The sequence below is a fragment of the Papaver somniferum genome, chromosome 11 (assembly GCF_003573695.1).
Source record: "Papaver somniferum cultivar HN1 chromosome 11, ASM357369v1, whole genome shotgun sequence".
NCBI lineage: Eukaryota > Viridiplantae > Streptophyta > Magnoliopsida > Ranunculales > Papaveraceae > Papaver > Papaver somniferum.
In genome coordinates, this window is record NC_039368.1 from 10069407 (window position 1) to 10088919 (window position 19513).

General features: G+C 36.2%; 2 protein-coding genes across 2 annotated transcripts; one reads left to right on the forward strand and one right to left on the reverse strand.

Moving 5' to 3' along the window:
* The first annotated feature begins 635 nt into the window (after positions 1-635).
* On the forward strand, positions 636-9703 carry LOC113321893 (alpha-xylosidase 1-like). Its single transcript, XM_026569844.1, has 3 exons — positions 636-957; positions 1076-1773; positions 7521-9703. The coding sequence occupies exons 1-3, from the start codon at positions 722-724 to the stop codon at positions 9380-9382; spliced, it is 2796 nt and encodes a 931-aa protein (XP_026425629.1). The 5' UTR covers positions 636-721; the 3' UTR covers positions 9383-9703.
* Positions 9704-15493: 5790 nt separating this feature from the next.
* LOC113324069 lies at positions 15494-18763 on the reverse strand. Its single transcript, XM_026572411.1, has 7 exons — positions 18484-18763; positions 17956-18150; positions 17590-17680; positions 17057-17511; positions 16706-16943; positions 16554-16622; positions 15494-16496 (listed from the first exon to the last, which is right to left on the reverse strand). The coding sequence occupies exons 1-7, from the start codon at positions 18761-18763 to the stop codon at positions 15494-15496; spliced, it is 2331 nt and encodes a 776-aa protein (XP_026428196.1).
* Positions 18764-19513: the final 750 nt, after the last annotated feature.

Here is a 19513-nt window from a genome sequence, read left to right on the forward strand (position 1 = left end):
ATTTTGAATTTGTGTACCCAAATTAATTTTGATTTTTTTTGCTTCAAGAAATCAAAAAAATAACTTCTAAGTGTATATCCAAATACGCTATAATCGTTTTCTATCTATTGGGATATAGCCGTTGGCAAACAAGGTGACCAGCACTACCTTGGCCGCTATGCCTTGCCTTTTCCTAGCGTTGTTGTGCCCCTCTATAACAATTGCCATAGTGAAACTTCCTGTTTGAATAATTCAACCCTCTACATACCGGATGTACTACAAACACAAAAGGTCACTTGAAAATGAACTAACCGACATAAAATGCAGGGTCATATCTTAGTTTTATTCTTGCAATCTAATTCCCTGATAGATTGGAGGGATCAGAATAGGGAGGTGGAGAATAGGGATGTAAATAGTAATTCTCGCGTAGTTTGAAGGAACAAAGTATACGGATGGAGAATACGGATTGTGAATAGCATTTCTGATTGATTTTGATTCAAATATTTTCGAATTTGGTAGGACCCAGAAACCATCATTTTCCTTACGTTGTCCCATTTTCCTCTTCACATGTGAAAGACAGTACTACCCATTCTCGATCTTCACGTGTTCTTCTTTATCTTGTCCCATTCTCAAGCCTTTATATCCCCTGCAACAATCCCAACATCTACAGTTACTACCACTACTGTAGTTCCTTCAATTACTCACTCTCTTCCATCTCTGTTTTCTGAACAACAAGAAGAAGATGATGTTCTTCTCTAAATCTCCATGGCCTCCTACAATACTTCTGTTTCTCTTCATTCTAAATATTATACTTGTTTCCTCAGCTAAAACTACTTCTAGTACTTCAAAAATCGGTCAAGGTTACAGTCTCATCTCCATTGAAGAAGCTCCTAATGGAGGTCTCATTGGTCACTTACATCTCAACAAGAAAACCAACATTTATGGTCCTGATATCCCACATTTACAACTCTTTGTCAAGTAATATACACATACTCTGTTTTTCTACTTCCTTTTTTTTAATCATTTTTGTAGTTTATATATTTACAGTAGTAGTATATCTAACTAACCAAATTGGATGTTTCTGTTTTTTTCCTAGGCATGAAACTGAAGATCGATTAAGAGTTCACATAACAGATGCAGAGAAACAGAGATGGGAAGTGCCATACGACTTACTCCCAAGAGAAAAACCACCAAAATCTGCATTACACAAAAGTGTTGCTGGAGAAACAGGGGAGATTCCATTCCTATCTGAAAAATCATCAGCAGGAAGTGAACTTGTTTTCAGTTACGTATCAAACCCATTTAGTTTTGCAGTAAAAAGGAAATCAAACGGAGAAACCCTTTTCGATTCAAGCTCAGAAAATTCAGACCCATTCAGCAACTTAGTCTTCAAAGATCAGTACATTGAAATCTCAACGAAGTTACCAAAAGATGCATCCCTATACGGTCTTGGTGAAAACACACAACCCCATGGAATCAAACTCCATCCAAACGATCCATACACAATCTACACAGCTGATCAGTCTGCAATCAATCTTAACATGGATTTATATGGTTCTCATCCTGTTTATATGGATCTTAGAAACGTTGGTGGTCAAGTTAGTTCACATGGTGTTCTGTTGCTCAACAGTAATGGAATGGATGTTATTTACAGAGGAAATTCTTTGACTTATAAAATTATTGGTGGGGTTTTGGATTTTTACTTCTTTGCTGGAGGGGCTTCACCGCTTTCTGTTGTGGATCAGTACACTCAGTTGGTCGGTAGACCTGCACCTATGCCCTACTGGGCTCTTGGTATGTCTCTCCTTTCACTTAACCCGTGATCATATTTTTTTAGTGTAATCCTTGAAATCTGTTCTTATATATAATCTTGTGAATATCTCACTGTGTAGTCTCAAAGTAGGGTTTTTGTCTTCGTTGTGTGCATCTATGAGGATAGGATAGGATCCTCTACTTGTCTTGTCTGATTATCATGCCATGCTCCATGGCTAATAGGGTGTTCCAAACGCTTTGAACAGTTAAATGTGTTTGGATACCAAAATAAAAATGCTTTTGCTTTTGTAAAAGTCAAAAGTCAACTTTTGGTCTTGCAAAAATTATTTTAATAATATAAAAATATCACTCTTTTTCCGAAACAAATGTTTTTGGTTCCAGAATCAATTTCGCTAAAGGCGGTAAGATATCGCTTGTTGTCGTAGACTTTAAGATAAGCATTATGAAAGGCTTAAAGACAGACGCAGTAATAAAAGAAATGGGTGGTTCACTTTTATACCGGAAAAGATATCGGTGGTTTTCCTTTTGTTTCACATGTTTGGTTTTGCTTATTCTCAAGAAATTGGTTTTCTTGGAAACCCAGTTTTTGTTTATACATGTAAGCAGGTTTTGCACTACTGAACGCTATCTTGATACAAAATAAGCATTGAATGTTTGCATTTGTTTCTTGCATCTAAATCAAAAGGCACCTATTCAGAAACTGAAGCAATGATTTTAATTTGTTCTCCTGTTTCCTGAAATCCTAAAAGGAATTTGGTCAAACCATTATATCTGCAAAGATCAACATTTAAGCGTCTTTACTGGTCCGTTTTTGTGTTTGGCATCTGTAGTTTGGGCTTCTGCATACTCTCTATACTTCTGGTCCTGGCTGTGATGGTTGGTCCCGAGCAGTACTGTGACTATTGTCCACCATAATCACAAAAAAAGAAATGCACGGACACAATTTTTTAATTTTTTTTATTTTATCCCAACACTTTAAGAGATACTACCTTTTAACATTTATTTTTCTACAGAATTTTGTTAATAAATACTAGAGCCTAGATGTATGTTGAAGAAAAGCGACAATGTTATTTGTAGCATACGCCATATAGTAGTCAGGTTTTACTTACAAATCAGAGTAATTCACAAACATTCATTCAAAATGTATTAGGAAAATTACCTGTCTTGAACAATATTATTCTTGGTTTTTACTCTTTAGCATCAATTTATGGTAATTATATCACGAATAAAGCTTAAGCTCTCCATATGATTAATGATGGGTCCTCCATAGGTTCCAGAGACAAACCTTCAGGTTTGAAATTTGTTACACATTTTGTACATCGTGTGTGGTAAGAAAACACTTCCCATAGACAGATCATAAAACCAGTTATCAAACGAAATTGGGATTCTTGATTATGTTATACCATCAATTATGCATGCACTTTAAGCTTAGTAAATTTTTTTATAGTAATTCCAGGGATGGGCAAGGGGGCTAACCCAGAACATATAGCTCATCCCTGTTTTAGTCAGTATGTCTTTGTTGTGTCACTCAATACTGACTAAATTGTGTGCATCTGTGAAGATAGGGTAGGATCCTCTACTTGTCTGATCATTATAGTATCATGCTATGCTCCATGGCTAATAGGGCACCTTACAAAGTAACTTTTCAAAGAGCTAGAAATTAGTTTAGACGGTGTTTAAATATCAAAAGCAAAAGTGCTTCTACTTTTTTAGAGGCAGAAGTTAATCCCAGATGTCAGAAGCAATAAAACATTGTTTTATAAAAAGTGAAATTTTTGTTTTACCGAAGTTATCCTCAAATTTTTATTCCCAAACTACCTTTTGACTTTTGTGCTTTTAGAAATCTAAAAGTTACTTTTTAAGGTGTATCCAAACACATTAACGTTTTGATAATACTTGAGAAGTTCTTTTTCGACTACTGAAAGCAAAAAAGTCAAAAGTTAGTTTGGGGACAAACCATCAGAATGACTTTTACAAGCAAAAAAATTATTTTTATGAAAAAAAGTTTTTACTTCTGACTTCTGAAATTGACTTCTACTTCCGGTATCCGAACATTCAGTCTTTTGTAATGACTTCTACCAGCAAGGAAGTTACTTTGGACTTCTTGATTTTATTTGTAAAAACATGTTCTTACTCAAGATAAAAATAAATTCTTCAACATTCTTACTCTTAGTTAAGTAAGATGCACCATTTAATAAAGGAAGCTGATTCCACCATCAAATTTCACTTAAGAGAGTAAGATCTTGCTTGTCCTAGACTTCATTGACTGATATTACCAGAGGCTTAAAGACAGATGCTATGAAAGAGAGTACGTACCGAATTTTCATTAAATCGGATCACTAAAGTTGTCTTTACTAAATTATTGTGGAGGGTGGACCAAAACACACCGAATTTTCATTAATGCAAGATGATGGAGTTTGTTGAAAATGGGTGGTTCACTTCACTTTTATACTGAAAAAGATATGGGTGGTTTTTCTGTTGTTTGGTTTTGCTTGCTTATTCTCAAGAAAAGTAAATGTTTTGTTTTCCTTGGAAACCCAATTTTTGGTTATATATAGTATATATGTAAGCAGGTTTGGCACTAGTACTGAACCTGACTACAAGATAGGCATTGAGTTTTTTGAGTTCCCAACTTTGCATTTGTTGCTTGCATCTAATCAATAGGACCTATTTAGCTAAATAGAAATTGAAGCAACATTTTTCTTTTTGGTTTTGTTGAATTGTAAAAGGAATTTGGTCAAACCACTATATCTGCAAAGATCAACATTTGAGCTTCTTTTCTGGTCCATTTTTGTGTTTGGCATCTGTAGCTTGGGCTTCTGCATGCTCTCTACACTGCTGGTCCTGACTGTGATTGTTGGTCCCAAGCAGTACTGTCCATACAATCACACAGAAAAGATGCACCAACACAAAAAAGTTTTTTATCTGAAGACTTTATTAGAGATACTACCTTTTAAAATTTATTTTTCTAGAATTTTGTTAGTAATACTGGAGCTAGATATATGTTACAGACATGACAGTGTTATTCGTGATTTAATTACCCGTCTAGTAGTCGGGTTTTACTTACAAAAGTAACTTGCAAACATTAATTCCAAATGTTTTAGGAAAATTACGTGTCATGAACAATGTTATTCTCGCTTTTTACTCTTTAGCATCAATTCATGGTAATTGTATCACGAATAAAGCTTAAGCTCTCCATATGAGTAATGATTTGTGATGGGTCTTCCATAGGTTCAGGAGGCAAACCTTCAGGTTTGAAATTTGTTGCACATTTTTTACTTCCTGGGTAATAAGAAAACACTTCCATGTGAAACTTCTTATCTCGATAAGCACCTGTAGTAGTAGTACTAGACATCCCATAGACTGATCACAAATGCGTTATCAAACGAAATTGGGACCTTGATTATCCCAGTGTATACAATCTCAGAGTAGGATTTTTGTCTTTGTTGTGTCACTCAATACTGACTGAATTGTGTGTATCTATGAAGATAGGGTAGGATCCTCTGCTTGTCTGATTACAGTATCATGCCATGCTCCATGGCTAATAGGGTGTTTGAAACACCTTATAAAATTATTTTTTGAAAAATTTGAAATTAGTTTAGAGGGTGTTTTGGTATCAAAAGCAAAAGTGTTCCTGTTTCTTTAGAAGCAGAAGTCAATCTCAGAAGTCGGAAGTAAAAAAACATTGCTCCAAAGTTGACTTTTTGTCTTCCAGAAATCATTCTCAAATTTTATTCCCAACCCAGCTTTCTGACTTTTTTGCTTCTAGAAGTTAAAAAGTTACTTCTTAAGGTGTATCCAAACACACGGCGTTTGGATACCACTTAAGAAGTTGCTTTTCGACTTCTAAAAGTAAAAAAGTCAAAAGTTAGTTTGGGGACACAATATTAGAATGACTTGTATAAGTAAAAAATTGATTTTACAATGATAAATGTTTTTGCTTCTGACTTTTGAGATTGGTTTTCTGCTTCTAGAAATGCAGAAGTGCTTCTGATTCTGGTATCCAAACTATCTAAATGACTTTTAAAAGTAAAGAAGTTACTTTTTTGACCTCTTAATTTACTTGTGAAAACATTTTCTTACTTGAGATAAAAATAAATGTTTCTTACTCTTAGTCTTAGTAAGTAAGATGCAACATCCAATAAAGAAGCATAATCCACATATACCTTTTTTTTTTTGTTGATTCCAGGATCAATTTCACTAAAGGAAGTAAGATATTAAGTTGGATCACTAAAGTTTTTTCCTTTACTAAATTATGGAAGGTGGACCTAAACACACTGAACTTAAGATGATGGAGTTTGTTGGAAACCAGTGGTACACTTTTATACTGAAATAGATCGGTGGTTTTCCTTTTGCTTGGTCTTGCTGATTGGCAGGAAAATGTTTTTGTTTTCCTTGGAAACCCAATTTTTGAGGTTTGGCACTACTGAACCTGACTTAGACTGTTGTTATCTTGATACAAGATAAGAGTTTTTAGTTCCAAGCTTCGAGTTTGTTGCTTGCATCTAAATCAATAGGCACGCTGTTTAGCAAAAAAAGGAAAAAGAATGAAAATGGAAACAACATTTTTCTTTTCGGACTCATTAAATTGTGAAAGGAATTTGGTTAGAGCTTGGTCCATTTGATTTGTACCACTCTACTAGTTCTTTTCTTCTTCAAGAAAAAAAGACCCCAGCCGTTTACCCCTTGCTGTTTTTGGCATGTAGCTTCTGGTTCGGCATGCTTTATACTGCTGCTCCTGACTCGGATGGTTGGTCCCAAGCAGTACTGTGACTATTCTCCACCATAATCATACAACAAACATGCACCGACACAACAAAATTATTTTATCCCAAGACTTTAAGAGATGCTACAGAATTTTGTTAGTAATACTGAAGCCTAGATGCGTGTTGAAGAAAAATGACAATTGTATTTGTAGTGTACACCATATAGTAGTCAGGAAAATTACCCATCCTGGACAGTGTTATTCTCTATTTTCACTCTTTGACATCAATTCGTGGTAACTGTATCACAAATAGAATTAAAGCTCTTGGTATAAGTAACAATTTGTGACGGGTCCATAGGTTCAGGAGACAGACCTTCAGGTTTGAAATTTTTTGCACATTTTTTACTTTCTGTGTCATATGAAGCCTCTTCACCTGTATTTTTGAGGATCCCAAACAAAACTTTCTTATATAGATAAGCACCTGAATTAATACTAGATAAAACAATAGAACCCATAGACTGCGAATCATTAAACCGTTTTCAGATGAAATCATATAGAGACACACTTTAAGCTTAGTTAGGAATGAGATTCAGATGTGGTCATTGCAGGTGGGATATTGTAGTGTGAGTGAAGCTGCTGGTTCATCAAGGGGTAGAAGAGTGGCCAGTTAACTAGAACCAGTACTGGGAAATTACACGAAATGAACAGACCCCTCAATCCCTAATTCTGAAGGAATCAAACCCCAAATTGATTGCAGTTTTAGGAATGAGTTTACTCTAGCATGTTGGTCACAATTCAGAAACATTCAATGTGTAACATCCATTCAGTATTCGAACTGGTGGAGACGCGTGTCTGAAATTGCTATTTTGAGCTTTCTTTTTGATATTGCTGTTCTTGTCAACTGAAAGTTTTTACACTTCCTAACTGAGTAAATGGTCCAACAAGTTGTTAGAACTTCACAATATTCGAATAGGTCACATCTTAAAGCTTAATTTGTTTAAATATTAATTTTTTAGAAACAAATGCGATACACATTGATGAGTATTGCTCTTCTCTTTTACAGGATTCCATCAATGCAGATGGGGTTATAAGAACGTATCAGTCACTGAAGCAGTTGTTGAGAATTACCGAAAAGCCAAAATCCCTCTTGATGTCATCTGGAATGATGACGACCACATGGATGCAGCAAAGGACTTCACTCTTGATCCCGTCAACTTCCCTCGCCCAAAGCTTTTGGCCTTCCTCGAAAAGGTTCATTCACGTGGCATGAAGTACATTGTTCTCACTGACCCTGGAATCGGTGTCAATGAATCGTACGGTGTATTCAAACGTGGAATGGCAGATGATGTTTTCATCAAATATGAAGGTGAACCCTTCCTAGCTCAAGTCTGGCCTGGACCTGTATACTTCCCAGATTTCCTTAATCCTAAAACCGTTTCGTGGTGGACTGATGAGATCAGGCGTTTCCGTGATCTTGTACCCATTGATGGTCTTTGGATCGATATGAACGAGCCTTCAAATTTCTGCTCTGGTAAATGCAAGATAGTGAAGAATAGACCATGCCCAGGAGACCCAGGATGGGAATGTTGCTTGGACTGTACAAATATAACGACGACTCGATGGGATGATCCTCCTTACAAGATCAATGTTTCAGGTGTACATGCTGCTTTGGGGTTTAAAACTATAGCTACAAGTGCTACACACTACAATGGTGTCTTGGAATATGATGCTCACAGTCTCTATGGTTTCTCTCACGCCATTGCAACTCACAAAGCCTTTATGGCACTCGAAGAAAAGAGGCCGTTCATATTAACGCGGTCGACTTTTGTTGGTTCAGGACACTATGCAGCACATTGGACAGGTGATAACAAAGGTACTTGGGAGAATCTGAAGTATTCAATCTCTACAATGCTGAATTTTGGTATATTTGGAGTTCCTATGGTTGGTTCAGATATTTGTGGATTTTATCCTGCCCCGACTGAAGAGCTTTGTAACCGTTGGATCGAGCTTGGTGCGTTCTACCCTTTCTCAAGAGATCACGCAAACTTCTATTCCCCCAGCCAAGAGCTCTATGTTTGGGATTCTGTTGCAAAGTCTGCACGAAATGCACTTGGTATGAGGTACAAGCTCCTTCCTTATCTCTACACATTGAACTACGAGGCTCACATTAGTGGTGCTCCTATTGCAAGGCCAGTTTTCTTCTCGTTCCCAAATTTTACTGAAAGTTACGGGCTAAGTACTCAGTTCTTGTTGGGGAGTAGTGTGATGGTATCACCTGTACTTAGGAAAAAGGCTACAAAGGTGAAAGCTCTGTTTCCCCCAGGTACTTGGTACAATCTCTTCGATATGACACAAACAGTTATAGGTAGAGGACAGTATGCAACCTTGGATGCGCCTTTGCATGTAATCAACGTGCATGTTTATCAGAACACTATACTTCCAATGCAGCAGGGTGGATTGACTTCTAGAGAGGCAAGAACCACGCCTTTCAGCCTCGTAGTTACTTTTCCGTCAGGTGCTTCTAAGGGAGACGCTAAAGGGAAGCTTTATCTTGATGATGATGAACTTCCTGAAATGAAACTTGGAAATGGGTACTCGACATATATTGATTTCTATGCTACAGTAAATGAGAAAACCGTGAAGGTTTGGTCTGACGTTCAAGATGGTAAGTATGCATTACAGAAAGGATGGACCATAGAGAAGGTGACTGTATTAGGATTGGATGGAATTGGAGAATCGCTTGCAGTTGACATTGATGGAATGCCTGTTTCGGATATGTCAAGTGCTGAATTCTCTGCATCAGATCTGTATCACTTGGAGAAGTTAGAAGGAGACACCAAAAAGAAGGGTATGATGGTAGAAGTCAAGGGGTTGGAATTGCCTCTTGGGAAGAAATTTTCTATGTCTTGGAAAATGGGCATCTAAGGTGAAGAGATGGATTGCAGATGAAGAAGTAAGTAACATTACTTCTGCGCTGCATTTGATTTCGGCTTCTCTCAGTTTCCTTTGACTAGATTAGTTTCTACTTAAGAATTATTCATCCCATGCAATTCATAGGAGATGGATTATCTTTTTCTGCATTCTCTTTTCCAAGTATTTTTCTGGTTGTAGTTTAAAAGACTCCAAATAGAAGTCTTAAATAAACTCTTGGCAGAGCTGCTATTTGGAGAACATATTGAAAGGAAAAAAAAATCCAGTGTATTAAGAAGCTAGACAGGTCTTAGAAATTTGATTCATTTTGCATTTTGATTGTTGCACCAAGACTTTGTTTTTCATTCGCAGAACAAAGTAATCCACAAAAAACTAGCCCTTGTTGCATCATTAGACAACCAACAACCCCTTAAAATCCACACAGTAAGATAATTCAAAAAAACTAAAGAGTAGAAATGTAACTAAGTAGAGACTTACTAACAACCAGACAAACTTACTATCAGCTTCAAATCAATGACCGAGATAAATATCAGGCTTCTTCCTGTCCCGTGCACTCCTGCGAATTTCTTGAGTTTCAGAACGAGCTGTTACACCAGTTTTCTTCTTGGCTGGGGCCTTTTTCAAGGGGGCCATTGCACCAAGTTCATTTCCTTCCTCTTCCTTCACTTCTAGTTTTTCATTGTCAGTAACACCATCACCGGATTCACCAACAACGAATTTTTCTTTCAGGGATTCTATCTCGAGTTTCAAATTCTCCATTGCAAGTTGCAGTTGATGAACTTTTTCATTCATGCATTTCTCAACGTCAACTACTTTTTCTTGAAGTTGCAAGAACTCAAATTCTGATGGAGCTTGCATAAGACCCTCCATCTCTGCATCAAACATCAAACCTAAATTCACATTTGGTGAGTTTTCATTCGAACTCATTTTGCTGAAGTAAAAGTATGAAATAGGGAACTAAGAAGAATGAAGAAAATGAATTGTTAACTATCCCTTTAAATAGATATCAGGGTTCAGAGAATTCAAGCTTAGAATTCAAAGTATTTTTAAGGCTTTTAATTCACTCATTTAGAAGAACGCCATTTATTAACACTTTTGGTTCCCAAAGTTCAGAGAAGACCAACAACACTAATTTCAGAACTATGGAATTCGAATGGGCTGTATATATTTGTGGAGTTCTATTGCAACTGTTGGATTTCTACTATAGAGATAAATTACTAGACACTAAAAGTCAGTAACTTTTAAAAAAATGGAATTTGATTCTTTGTACAAGTCAAAGAAGTTGCTCGTTAGCTTTAAAGATGTATCAATTCAAGAATTACTTCGTGAGACCAATATAGTCCAATAGACACCAACCCATGGACTATTATTTGATCCGAAAATGGAAAATTTTCAAGTTGATAAAGAAGCCATTTAACCAATTAATCATCACACTCTATAATTGTTTTCGAAAAAATGGGTCATTTGTCCAAATATTATTAAAATATGGTTCTAATGGACGAGTAAAAATCAGTATGGGTGAAATGGACACAAAAAAATGGCAAGAATGAAACTGGATTCATCGTGGCTTAAAAATAAGAAATTTTTTACATTTTCCTCCATTTAAACAGTATCAAATCTTATATGTCTTTTTCACCCGAGAATTATTGATTTTGGTCTTTTTAACCAATTTTGTAAATTGCTCATATAACATAGAAAAGAATTCCTAGGCAGTAAGAATGTTCTAACTTGCTAAAAATTAAGTTTTTGATTAACAAAGTACTCCACAGAATTAGCCCTTCTGTTTCTTTTATGTTTTTTATTTTTGTATGCCTGAAGCCATTCAGACTTGGAGTACCTCATTTGACCACCATATGCATCTTCCCAAATAATTTCTCTAAGTGCAGGAGGAAACTCGCTGGGTTTCACCTCCCTTTTGTTCTTGAAATGCTTAGCCAGATAATATGCAGCTTCATTAATCGTCCCGAAAACATCAATTTCAAATTTCATGCGCATCCTCCTAATATCCTTCACAATATCAACTAACAGTTTGGATTGGCTTCTTTTGACATCAGGGAATACCCCATCGGCACATTCTTGGCAAAATTTCACTCTCTTGTAAACATAACCGTTTTGGTAACGACGGTGACAAAACCTTCGACTATGAATCATGATATCAACGATTGCAGCAAGTCTTATTGAACTGCAATAAACTGTTAGTCCATAATGAGAACCCCTTCCTTTAGCAACACGTGTCCTATGCGTATTCTAATTGCATTGTGAATCTGATTGTTGATGCAAAATCTGGAACGTTAATGTCCTATGCAAGTAATTGAAGGCACCAATGTGTGTGCTGGTAAATTTTACTAAGGAGGGGATCCCTTCCCAACTATAGGTGTGCCTTCATAAGTTTGTCTATATCTTCCGTTAAATCATGTTCTCGATTTTATCCTTACTTCAGCGTCACTCTCTATGAACCATAGAGTCATAGACACAAAATTAGGGCAGCAAAGTAAGCAGCAAATCAAGCGTAAATGAGAAAACTGTGAAGGTTTGATCTGATGTTCAAGAGGGTAAGTATGCATTACAGAAAGGATGGACCATAGAGAAGGTGACTGCATTAGGATTGGATGGAATTGGAGAATCGCTTGCAGTTGACATTGATGGAATGCCTGTTTCGGATATTTCAAGCGCTGAATTCTTTGCTTCAGATCTTTATCACTTGGAGAAGTTAGAAGGAGATACCAAGAAGAAGGGTATGATGGTAGAAGTTAAAGGGTTGGAATTGCCTCTTGGGAAGAAATTTACTATGTCTTGGAAAATGGGCATATAAGGTTAAGAGATGGATTGCAGACGGATGCATTTCATTTCGGCTTCTCTCAGTTTCCTTTGACTAGATTAGTTTCTACTTAAGAATTATTCACCCCATGCAATTCATAGGAGATGGATTATCTTTTCTGCATTCTCTTTTCCAAGTATTTTTGTGGTTGTAGTTTAAAAGACTGGGAAACTTTTCCAAATAGAAATCTTAAATAAACTATTCGCAAAGCTGCTATTTGGAAAACATATTGAAAGTAGAAAATTTATAGCGTACAGGTTTCTGATGAAATTAGCTAGACAGGTCTTAGAAATTTGATTCTTGAAGAGGGAATATGGAATTGATTCATTTTGCATTTTTCATTCATAAAAAAGGGTTTACAAAGTAATCCACAAAAATTAACCCTTGTTGCATCATTAGACAACCAACTCCTTCGAATCCACCAACTAAGATAACTTAAAAAACTTGAAGTAAACAACTAGACAATCTGACTTTCAAACTTCATAACAAGACTTACTCAGAACAAACGTAAGCATTAGACTCGACAGCTTCAAATCAATGATCCCTTGCACTCCTGCGAAGTTCTTGAGTTTCAGAACAAGCCGTTCCGCCAGTTTTCTTCTTGGCTGGGGCCTTTTTCAAGGGCGCCATTGCACGAAGTTCATTCTCTTCATCTTCCTTTTTCTCCAGTTGTTTTTCACTGTCAGTACCACCGTCACCAGGACTACCATCACTCGATTCACCAACAATGAATTTCAAATCTCCATTGCAAGTTGCAGTTGATGAACTTTTTCATTCATGCATTTCTCAACGTCAACAACTTTTTCTTGAAGTTGCAAGAACTCAAATTCTGATGTTGCGTGCATAAGACCTTCTATCTCTGCATCAAACATCAAATCTAGATTCGCACTTGGAGAGTTTTCATTCGAATTCATTTTGCTAAAGTAGTTGTAAGAACTAAGAAGAGAATGAGTTGTTAACTTCCCCCTTTAAATAGATATCAGAGTTCAGAGAATTCAGCCTTAGAATTCAAAGTATTTTTATTGCTTTAAATTCACTCATCAAGAACAGTGCCATTTATTAGTACTTTGGGTTCCCAAAGTTCAGAGAAGACCGCAAACACTAATTTTAAAACTTATAGAATTCGAATGGGTTGTGTTTCTGGAGTTCTACTTCTATTGCAAGTTGCAACTGTTGGATTTCTACTATAGAGATAAATTAAATAGACACTAAAAGTCGGTAATTTTTTTGAAAATGGAAATTGATTCTTTGTACATGTCAAAAAGTTGCTCGTTAGCTTGAAAGACGTACCAATTCAAGAATTACCGCGTGAGACCAATAGTCCAATAGACACCAACCCATGGACTATAGTACTTGATAGCATTGACGAAAATGGAAAGTTTTCAAGTTGATAAAGAAGTCATTTGAAACAAACGGATGACCACTTAGGTCTGAAGAAGTATAATGGGATCATCAGGAAAGAAGTAATTGTCTTCTCTTTTCCTTTTAACCTCTCACCTTCCTTGTTTGGACTAGTGCTAGTCCATCAGGACAGACCAAAACAAAAAAACAGATATAAAATAATCAGCAAAGAACAAGAAACAAAAGCCCAACCCAACAGAAAAGAAAAGAAGCCCAACAACACTTAGATGACTAAAAATGAAGCCCAACAGTATTCAGACATGACTTTCAGATTTTGAAATATTCAGTAGGGGTGTGCAAAAAAAACGAAACCGCCAATTTCATCCGTATCCCTCCGTAAAATTGCGGGTGGAATCAAATCCGCAAGATTTATGGGCCGGACACGGATGGGAATCCCAAATCCGCATGCGGTGCGGTTGCGGCTACGGTTAGACAACGAAAACTGCGGATCACCCGCACCGTAGGACAGTTAGGAGATTTAATTAAATTATTTGGGATAATATGGAAAGTATGGATCTTACATCTTATCTTTGTGAAACCTAGAGGAGTCAAAATGGCAGCAGGAGGAGCTGTGGTTGTTTCAGCCTCGAGGGTAGTCGAAGGGGGGAGAGGTGGTGGTGGAGGAGGTGGAATTACAGCAACAACAAGAAGATGGAATCATTTGCACAACCCTACTTCTAATGTTACTAGTACCTTCTCAGGAAATCCAATCCCAATTTCAAACCCAGTTTCAATTGGTGGTCGTAACAAACGAAATTGGTTCTCTGTGTTTGTTCGTTATGCTCAAACCAGGATTTTTCATCTCGTTTCCGAGGTAATCAATTTCTTACTTCAATTTACATCAATTAAGATTCATCTACTCCACTGATTGTTGAATTATTAAAAATTATATGGTAATTTATGGATGGTGTTGAGAAATTGCCAAAATTGGTGGAAGGTATTCAGGATTTTCTTGGTGTTGGTGCTGAATGGATTTCCGATGTCTTCAAGGTATAATCACCAACTGACTAAAGAAACCCTTTATCTTGTTTTTTGATTTCGGTAAATGAATTTCGACATTTTTTAGTGTTTTTTGATTGTAGACAACTAACACTTCAACAGCAACGACAGGATTACCAGCACAAATGCAACTTGAATATTTTTTCTGACTAAATGCGCGGTTAATTTGCATCCGGCCCGTAACACCTGCTGATCCGCGGATATGAAATCTGTGGGTGACTGAGCCGGTCACATTTGAATTTTTCAAATCCGCAATTTTGACGGTTTGAACGCGGGTAACTCCTAATTCGCAATCGTCCATCCGTTGCACACCCTAATATTCAGTTACCTTATTGTCATAGACAATACTCCATCTGGTACCATTCACCATGTGCCTTCCTTCAGTGACTGTCTGCCAAATTTTACTCTTGAAGCACATGAGATTAGGTTTCTTCTCATCAAATAATTTTGCATTCCTATGGAACCACAAATCCTTCATGATGGCACAAGATGCAATCATCCATAACTTCTTAACTAAAGGACTTTTACCTTTGGAAGCATTACAGACATCCTCAAAAAAACAAGGAACACCAAATCCAAAAACTGTATCAAGCCACTTCCATACTTCAATGCTGAACTGACATTCCCATAAAGTATGCTGCATATTGTCCTGTTCTGCAAAACAAATGCAACAAACAGATACCATATCATAACCCCTACTTCTCACAATCACATCATCCACATACACTTCTTGCATCAACTTCCTGACATTGCAATCAATGCTAGGATGAATGAAGGATTGCCATATTTTTTTGGTCCAAAGCAATGTAACTCCTTTGTCCCTTATTTTCTCAACAACATCTGTTGTTGAAAACTTTCCATCTTTACCTGCCATCCACCTCCTCTTATCATTGCCTCCAATTATTACTAGCAAACCAGCAGATACAATGACTTGCTAAATCAAATCTCCAATTTCCTTCATAAATCAAATCTTGCACCTTCATTCCAATTTTTTCCTTAACGTAATCAGTGTAACCCATTGTGCTAATTAATGGAACATCACCATACCAAATATCAAACCACACAGAAATGGATGCTCCATTACCCACAGTCCACCTTATATTTTCTTGTAAAACATTCCAAGCCCATTTCAGACCATTCAATACTGAAGATTGCTTCTTGCAAGTACTCCATTGTCCATACTTATTTTGAAATTTAGCATCAAAAAATAAAGCCCATTCTCGATCAGAATTAAGAATCTTCCATAACATCTTCATTAGTAGTGATCTGTTTATCACCTCCAATCTTTTAATACCAAGACCCCCTTCTTCATAAGGTTTACACACTCTCTTCCATAAGATTGTTTTAAATTTCCTCTTCTCTACATCACCAGTCCACAAAAATTTTCTAATAATTTTTTCATAAACTTCAAGAATAGAAGCAAGCCACTTGTAGACTGACATATTATAGATGGGGATGCTGCATAAAACTGATTGAACATGAACCAATCTATCTTGAAATGAGAACATGTTACCTTTCCAAGAGGCCAATTTTCTCTGAAGTAGTTCCATAATAGGCCAAACCATTGCTGAGGTTATCCTCCCTGGAGCAAGTAACACTCCCAGATATTTATCTGGAAATTTTCCAACCTCCATGTTAACAAGAGCACTAATCAATTGCTTCCTCTGTGGAGTAGTTCCATCCACAAAAAGCTTACCTTTAAGCTTATTGATTATTTGACCAGAACTTGCTTGATAGCATTCTAGGAGCTTTAAAAGATTAGTAGTAATCTTTTTTCCTCCATTACTGATGATGAAAATATCATCTGCAAAAAACAGATGAGTTGGATGAACACCTTTTTTTGTTACCATTGTTTGTATCTTACCCTTCTCCACTAAGGATGAGATATTTCTGCTCAAAACATCCTCCATTAACACAAACAAAATTGGAGATAGGGGATATCCTTACCTTAATACCCTCTCAACTTGGAAAAATCCACATGGACCACCATTGACCATCACTGAAATTCTTGTTGATCTGAATAGAGTAATCAACCAGTCACACCAATCTGAGGAAAATCTATATTGCCTTAGAACTTTAATTAAGAACTCCCTGCTAACTGTATATCAAGCTTCATTCCAACATTCCCTCCTCTTCTTTTGAATTTCATTTCATTCACAAGTTCAGACGCCAACATTACTTGTTCATGAATGTTTCTCCCATGCACATAAGCAGCCTGTTGAGGAGATATTAATTTCTTCATTAACTCACACATCCTGCTGGTGATCAACTTGGTGAAAATTTTAAAAACCACATTACTTAAGCCAATTGGCCTAAACTGATTTGTTGTTTTTGCACCTTGAGTTTTAGGCAATAAGACTAAGAAACTTGAATTCATTCCTTTGGGTATAAACTTCCTCCTCCAACAGAATTGAATATCATTAACCAAGTCAGTTTTGATTATCTCCAACAGCTTCTGTAAAATATGCCTGAAAATCCATCTGGTCCAGGAGCACTTTCAGGATCCATTTCAAACACAATTTTCTTTATATCTTCTTCCCCAAGAATCACATCCAATTTTGCTTGATCTTCTTCATCAATAACCTTTGGTATCACTTCTAACAATGTTTCATCAATATCTACATGTTGGAATTCAAATTTTTTCTGAAAATATTTGACCAAAAAATCTGCAATTTGAGTTTGATCAGCAATCACATTTCCTTCATTGTCTTCCAACTCACTAATCATGTTTTTAGCATTCCTTATTTTCATATTAGTGTGAAATAAACTAGTATTAGCTCCTCCTTCTTTAATCCATTTCACCCTGGATTTTTGCCTTAATAAAGTATTTTCTTGAACTCCTATACTAGCATGATCATTTTGAGCTTTTACTAATTCTTTAAGAGCCTCCTCATCAAATGGATTGCTATATGAAATTTGAGTAGCCAATTTAACTTTATCTTTAGCTTCTTTTATTTTGACATGAACATTGCCAAAAACCTACCAATTCCACTCATTTAAAACCTTCTTTAAGTTCTTCAATTTTTGTAGAAACTGAAAAGTTGGATCACCAACTACTGATTTTATCCAACAATCTGCAACTACATTCAAGAAATTAGGATGACTAAGCCACATTTTATGAAATCTTCTTGAAGAATTTGAGGCTTTGGTATGCTTGCACATCCACCAAGTAAAGGAGCATGATCCGACACTATTCTCATACCAACTTTATACACCCAATCCCCGTACAATTGTATCCATTTTTGATTAAAAACTACTCTATCTAAAGTACACAAAATTCTCTTACTACCTTGTTGTCCATTTGACCATGTATAATTAAAACCATTTTTAGGAGCTTGGATTAACTTACACTGATTTAAGCAGTCACTGAATTCTAAAATTGAATTTCTGTTAGGAGATTTACCACCTATTTTCTCATCTTGAGATAATATAGCATTAAATTCCCCAAGAACGATCCATGGTTTATTTAAATCACTTATTAGCTTCATTTCAGACCATAAAAACCTTATTTGAACCAACTTAACATGACCATGTACTCCAGAAACTAAAACATCACCAACAGAAACTGTAATCATTTGACTTAATACTGAAATAACTTATGGCTGAGATATACACTTATTCCAAAATAACCATATATTTACTTTCCTCCCATTGCTAGAATTATGAATCACCATTTTTTCCATTCCTGGAAGATTTAACTTTTGACAAAAAGAAGTACTACAAAAAAACCTTTGGTTCAGCAATCCAACCCAATGCAGAACTAAAATTTTTAACTAAAGATCTAAGTTTCTCCTGAGCCCTTAACCTTCTAAGGCCCCTAAGATTCCAAAACATTATCTTCATTGTTTGGTGGCAGGGTTTTCGGTACCCCCTTTACCAGGATTTTTCCTAAAATTATATTTGTTGTTTAGTGGAGCTTTAGGAGACACCTTATGATTAATAGGACTGGTAGAAGTAGATACACCGGCATTAGAAGTTACCATTTCCTTCTCTATTACATTGGCCCAAGAATTAATTTTCACTAGCATATTCACTACTGTTCCATTTGTCCCATCCACATATTTTATAATATTCACATCTTCATTCTGCACAACTTCTACTACTGTAAGAACTTCCTGTATTATTGCTTCCGGAATACCAACATTTTCCACGTTCATTATAGGACTGAAGTTAACTTGTTGGATCCCACTTGTTCAACCAGTGTTAGTAACACTCATTGTCTCTTGGAAAATATTGACTGTTGCTTCAGGAATTTCTACATTTTCTTCCATTTCAAGAGAGCTGAACTTACGTCTTTGTCCAAAACATACTCCAATTGATTTTGAAAAATTTACTTTTTCTTGAATAGTTTCTACAATTGAATCACTTACTGCTAAAGGATCACAAATTTCAAATGGCTCTAGAATAGGCTTTTCCTTTGGAGTATGAACCTGATTCACTTGAGTATCAGACCTTCTTTGCTTTTCAAATTTACACTCAGAGGTTAAATGTCCTACCATTTTACAAGGAGAGCAGAATTTTGGACAATCTGGAATCAGAACATCCTGAAAGAAGCCCCCATATTTAGTTACAATCCATACTTTACTAGGAACATGTTGAGCAAAATCAATTTCCACTAATACATTAGCATAATGACCAACTTCACAATTTGCAGTAGCATTATCAATTTTGATTGGAGTCCCAATTTCCTGACAGATCTTGAAAAATATTTTCTCACACCAAAATTCCAAACCCAAACCTGGAAAACGAACCCACACCATAGCTTTTGAACTTCTTTGACTTCCTGGTCTGAAATTTGAAATCAATTTTCTAATCTGAAGTACTTGATTTAAAACCTCCCATCTCTGAGATTTGATATACTGATTATCCTGAGCATTATCTAACTTGATAGTAAAAAAGCCTCTTCC